This window comes from Erpetoichthys calabaricus, chromosome 11 (genome assembly GCF_900747795.2).
Source record: "Erpetoichthys calabaricus chromosome 11, fErpCal1.3, whole genome shotgun sequence".
Taxonomy (NCBI): domain Eukaryota; kingdom Metazoa; phylum Chordata; class Cladistia; order Polypteriformes; family Polypteridae; genus Erpetoichthys; species Erpetoichthys calabaricus.
The window spans coordinates 137,250,352-137,256,351 of record NC_041404.2 but is presented as its reverse complement, the minus strand read 5'-3'; the positions used below and the strand labels follow the sequence as shown (position 1 = coordinate 137,256,351).

Here is a 6,000-nt window from a genome sequence, read left to right as displayed (position 1 = left end):
CCAGGCCTTACTTTACCGGAACCTAAACTGGGGCAACGCGCATCCGCCATCTATAAACGAGTCGCCAGCAGCGTTGATTCCCTTCAGTTCTTAACTGTTCCTCATTACAACACATTTTGGTGCCAATAACATGTTCAAACATACATTTAGGATGCGCCGAAAGCTCGGCAGTGAGGAGGATCTTTAAACCTCGAAGCGCCCCGCTGTCTGACTAGAAGGCAATGCGTCATGCCCGCCCTGGAATCGAATCGACCTCTGCGGGTAGCCGGCAAAACGGGCGGGACGCGGGAAAGGGAGCCTGCCGGAGTTCGCGCATGCTCACTCGACGATGCCCGAAGCCGGGATGCAGGGCTCCGCCGCTTTGCGAGATTGAGTGCATGCGCAGTGACTCGGCGTGGACTGACCCGCGCTGGTGCTTTCTTCGGCCGCTCTCAATCTCAGCGATGTTCTCAGCGACCGATTCTATAAACGTTGCTTAGGGTTCAGGGGGGAAAAAGGGCCCTGTTGGAGGTGAGTGTCCGCTTTCGCGAAACTTTAAAACAAGGCTCCTGGGCACCGAAGGATCAGAAGAAGTAGGTGCCCAGCGGAGTGGTCAGCATGCAGTGAAGTTTTCATGCGTCAGGCAGGCGGAGGAAGGTCCTGATGATTTCGTGATTGGTTTGCCCTGTCCGTGCCGTGTGTGCATGTGAAAAAGAAAGAGTAGCTTTAGGACTCGCGTAACCCGTCCTATCTCCTGCATCACGCACACGCGTGTCCACGCCATATCCGTGCTCCCTTCACTCACCCAAAGTACTAAGGGGACGCCTCATACAGCAACGTGCGCATGCCCCGTTACCGCGCAGATTGTGAAAGAGATCGACGATGAGGAGGGCTCACCCGACGTAGCGGTGGCACCGACCAGATAGGGAAGCAAGTTCAAGACTTGACTCTGTTGTAATCTATTTTTCCCTCATCCTGTGTCCTTTTCTTGTAAAAATGATCACTTTGTGCTTCTCATGTTTTAAATGCCCTGCGGTGGGCTGGCGCCCTGCCTGGGGTTTGTTTCCTGCCTTGCGCCCTGTGTTGGCTGGGATTGGCTCCAGCAGACCCCCGTGACCCTGTAGTTAGGATATAGCGGGTTGGATAATGGATGGATGGATGTTTTAAATGCTTTATAGGAGAGTTAGTAAAGTGGGGTCTTTAATAATCACACAAGGGCTATAAATATTCATACAGTGTAAAGAAATGTCAGTAAGCCCAACCAAACCCCAAGCCCAAGTTCTCCACTGCACGTCACACCAGCTAGAAAGAACTAAAAACTAGATGCATGGATGTCTTTGAACGATTCACACCTAGTTTATCGCAGATCCCCCCACCAAGAAAGTCACAAAGTACCAGACCATAGCAAAAAAAATCCCTTTTATGTCACTGACCCATTCATTCAGTAGATGGCGATAGTGTTGTAGGAATGGCTAATGTTGTTTCCTGGCAAGTATTAACTTTAAAGCATTGGGAACTGTTACGCCATTTCCATCCATTTAACTATTTACACCCATTTGTTCATCTTATGAAGTCCATCCCATTTTACTATAAAGGCACATTTTTTCTGCATAGGTTTTCTCAGGGTACTTCTTCTTCTGCACTGCAACTGCATTTGTGTTAAGTTAGCAGTGGACTCGGTTAATAATAGTAAATAATAATTCTTTGCATTTACATAGCGCTTTTCTCACTACTCTAAAGCGCTCAGCAATTGCAAGTTAAGGGCCTTGTTCAAGGGCCCAACAGAGCAGAGTCCCTGTTGGCATTTACAGGATTATGAATAGACCAACGCCCTTTTCAAGGTGGTTTTGCACTTTTACCCATTGTGGATGGGGTAGGCAACTGGCACCATGAGCTGGATAAGTGGGTTTGAAAATGTAATGTGTTATGCTTGGTTAACAAATTTGTCAGTTTGTCGACCTTTAAAGTGCTTCAGTGTAGTAATGTTTATCTACAGTATAGATAGAACTTTATGTTTCCCCTCGGGAAAAGTTGGCTTTTAGCAGAAGCTCTTTAAATAAGTAAATATATATGCACACACACTGTGGCCTGAACACATACCAGAATGACTAAAAAAGAAACACAAAAATTAAAAAGTAAAGAAAACTTTTTTACTTTCACAGTCACATTGAGGCACTATACAGGCATATTTCTGTTGATACAATATATATAGCATTTCTTTTAATTCTGTCCTTTGTTGCTACCTACAGGGTGTCTAGAGTGCGTCCTATAACAGAGCCTAACCTTTGGATTAAATAAATGAACATCCATCCATCCATCCATCCATCCATCCATTCCAAGGGGTGAAATTTAGCTTTTATAAAAGTGCAATAAATAAATACATAATAATACATACACACCCGAATTACTGAAAAGAAAGAGAAAGCATCCTGTTTGGCTAAAGATAAAAAGAGCAGTCACAGTAAGGTACTATGCCTGCATATTACTGTTGGTATAGAGGACCCCCAGTCATGTTTCTTCGCGCACTTCTGCTGAATAATTCGCTGCCTGAAAGTCCTCAGTGTTGGTGTGTCGGAGAGGGGATATGCAGCATTGTTCATAATGGCACTCAGTTTTGTTTTCATTTTTTCCTTCACTATCACTGCCAGCCAGTTCAGAGAGAGCCCCATAACTGTGCCTGCTGCCTTAATCATCTTTTTGATTTGGTGTGCCTCTCTTCAAGGGTTGCTACAAGTGACCAAGTAGTGTGGTGAGCAGTAGGAATTGGGAGACCTTCAGAAGTCAAATGGGTGTTATTTTGGGGAAGTTAAGTGAATAGGATTGGCAAGCTTTTTTGGGGCTAACTGTTAATGCCTGTTTTTTTTACCCTGCAGATGCAGAGCTCGTCTTCCTTAACCTCAGCAGACAAACACCCATGCATCTTCTCAGTATAACAATGAGCTTAAAGAGTCTCTTGCCAGCCCATCTCTGGTTCTGCCTTCTGCTGGTGACTTGGACTGAGCCGATAACCACAGCAGCCAGTGGTTGCCTGCTGATTACTGAGGTGAATGCTGACAACCCCAAGGTGGACACAAGGGAGTTTGTTGAGCTGCAGTACAGTAGTGGTCAGAAGTTTAGTCTTGATGGCTACACCTTAGTCTTTTACAATGGAAATGGCAACACGGCCTACAAAGTACTGAATCTCACAGGCTATACTACTGATGAGGAAGGCTTTTTCCTTGTGGGCTCCTCTGGGGTAGCGACAGAGCCAGAATACCTGTTGCCACATAATACTGTTCAAAATGGGCCAGATGGTATTGCACTCTATTATGGTGAAGAAAAGTATGACACTGGCATGACTGTTACAGCTGTGGGGCTGGTGGATGCCATAGTTTACAAATCCCACCGTTCAGACACCGCCGAAGTCCTGCAAGCAACACTGACTCCTGGCATTCCAGCTTTCTTGGAAGATGATTCTTTTAGGATGGGAGATGAATCCATTGAGCGGTGTTTGATGTCTGGGCGTGAGTGGACTTTTCAAGCAGGACCACCATCGCCTCGCCAAAGGAACCCCTGTATCAGTCAGGCAGAACTTCCAATTGGAATAAGTGAGGTTGGTTTTGGTGGAGACCAAGGGCCTTTTGTGGAGCTCCATGTTCTTCCACATTCCCCTGCCTCTTTGTCTCTGGTATTTATTGATGGAGTAACTGCTACAGTGAGCCTCAGTTTTGACATCCATGTGCTGAGTGTCACCAGGGGAATGTTTCTTATTGCCACAACAGAGAGTGGTAGCCCAGGTAAGGAGGAAAGTACTGTAGCCTTTATTATTTAATATCTTTAGCAAGTCTTGGGTCACCATGCTGGCCCTCACAGACTAGGGTGGTTTGCAGTGGGGGCAGGTTATCACCATATATCCATTAATCTCACAATTAGATTAACATCTTTCAGGCATTCTGTTAATTAGTAAATTGATCTCTGGATGAAATGTGGGCACAGTGCTGTCACTGTTGTTTCAAAATGTTTTGTTGGCATTGAATTAATCGTTTTTTATTTTACTTTTTTTTTTTTTTTTGCAGCAGCAGCAGATCAGGTTTTAAACCCTGATGCAGCAACGCTCCTCCAAAAGCAGGCTAGACTTGGAGGAGCCATAGCATTATACTCGAAGGATGCAGGACCCTTTCCCGTAGGAGCATTGCTAAGCCAGGAAGAACTCTTGGATGCCGTTGTTTACAAGGGGGAAAATGATTTAAATCCAGAGCTTTCCAAAACTCTTCTTCATGGGAGAGAGCCTTTCAACCTTAGCAGCAGGTAAGTCCCCTGCAAGTGTCTGTGAACAGCAAGCAAAGGAGCAGCAGAGTGTTAACAAAACAGTAAATTAGCGAGGTGATGTTTTCTAGGTGTAGTGCCCTCAAGGCCAAGTTGCAGCTGTTGATATCAGTGCCACTCTGCCCACCACTGTCTTATGCATGCAGTTTGATTTAACAAAAAAGCCAGACAATATAACTGCTGCCAGCCATGGCTGAAAATTTCTTGCAGTTTTCATACTTACACTTGTAACTCTGAGTGCATGTAGCCCTTAATTTAGCTCCACCATCACCAAAAGCTAATTTAAGGAGTCAATGTGTGTTTACAAAGACTTGCTGGCAAAATGTTCATAATTCAGCTGGAAATAATAATCATTCTAGATTCAAGATGACTTTAACCAAGTGCAAAAGCAAGATGGAAGCACATGCCTTTGAACACTCGTGGTACTGTGTGCAATATGTAAAGCAGGGGCACCTTTATGATGATTTGCAATAATATGTTGAGAGAGATGTTTGTGGTGATTCTAATGCAGCTCTTCCTTTGTCACTGTATCCAAGGATACTGTTTTCAGGAGACAGCAGTCACACCCCCTTTAAAGAGACCCCAGACCTGTTAGACTAGAAAACTAGTCAGGACGTGATGTGATAAGAAAATTATCAATACCAGAGAGTTTTGCTGCCTTGTACTTTCTACAAAACAAAATCTTATTTCAGCTGCAAGAGACATTTTTGGAGGTTATTTTTCTGACTACACTAAATCAAAAAAAGCACCAAAAAATCCCAATGAGGCCCATCGATCTACTCTCAGTAACCCATAATTTTCCCAGATAGACCTTTCAGTAAGGTTTTTTAGATTTATTAAACATTGAAAACTGAAATCTCTCATTCATAGAAGTCTCCAGACCCTTAATGCAGTACTTTATAGAAGTGCCTTTGACAGGAATTCCAGCTTTATATTTTCTTGGCTAAGTCTGTGCAAGCTCTGGATTTAGGCAGTTTATCTCATTCTTTCTGGCCGATCTTCTCAAGCTCTGTTAGTCTGGATGGGAAGAGTTTATCAACTATCATTTTCAGGCCTCCTCACACATATTCTATGGGGTGTAAGTCGTGTCTTTGGCAGGGGCACTCAGTGACAGAGATGTGTCCCGAAGCCACTCCAGTGTTATTTTGGCTGTATGGTTCACATCACTGTCGTACTGAAAGTGGAACCATTGCCCCAATCAGAGAACGCATGCACTCTGGATGTGGGTTTTCTTTAAGCCCCTGCCTGTATTTGGTTACATTCATCCATTCGTCCCTAAAGTCTGACCAGTCGTCCTGTACCCGCATCATGATGCTGCCCCCACAATGCTTCACTTCAGGGATGGTATTAGGCAGGTTATGAACAGTGCCTGGTCTTTGCCGAACATAGTGCTTGAAGTTCTTCCCAAATAATTAATTTTTTTCTCATCACAGCAGAGATGCTTTTCATCATGTTCTCAGAGTCCTTTCAGTGCTGTCATATGCCTTTTACTCAAGTGTTTTCTGTTTAGAAATGCCTGATTTAAGGAGTACTGCTGAGGTGATCGCACTTCAAACAAGTCCTCCCATCTCAGCAGCAGACTTCAGTAGTTTTGTTATAGTGACAGTTGGATTCCTGGTCATCTTCCTAACCAAGTCCCTCCTTGCTTAGTTACTCAGATTGGCCAGACTGCCAGTTCTAGGAAGAGTCCTGGTGGTTCCAGACTTCTGTGCTCTT

At 44.5% G+C, this 6,000-nt stretch overlaps 1 protein-coding gene across 2 annotated transcripts in view; it reads left to right on the top strand.

The window, feature by feature from the left end:
- Nucleotides 1-295: 295 nt before the first annotated feature.
- Nucleotides 296-6,000, top strand: part of si:ch211-183d21.1 (uncharacterized) — a 29,890-nt gene continuing 24,185 nt past the window's right edge. Inside the window, exons 1-3 of one of the 2 annotated variants that reach the window (XM_051933367.1) lie at nucleotides 296-510; nucleotides 2,853-3,755; nucleotides 4,044-4,266. In XM_051933367.1, the coding sequence (XP_051789327.1) occupies nucleotides 2,894-3,755; nucleotides 4,044-4,266 (1,085 nt within the window). In that variant the 5' untranslated portion in view covers nucleotides 296-510; nucleotides 2,853-2,893. Of the gene's footprint in view, nucleotides 511-2,852; nucleotides 3,756-4,040; nucleotides 4,267-6,000 lie in introns of both variants that reach the window. The other variant, XM_028814061.2, reaches the window with a different exon arrangement.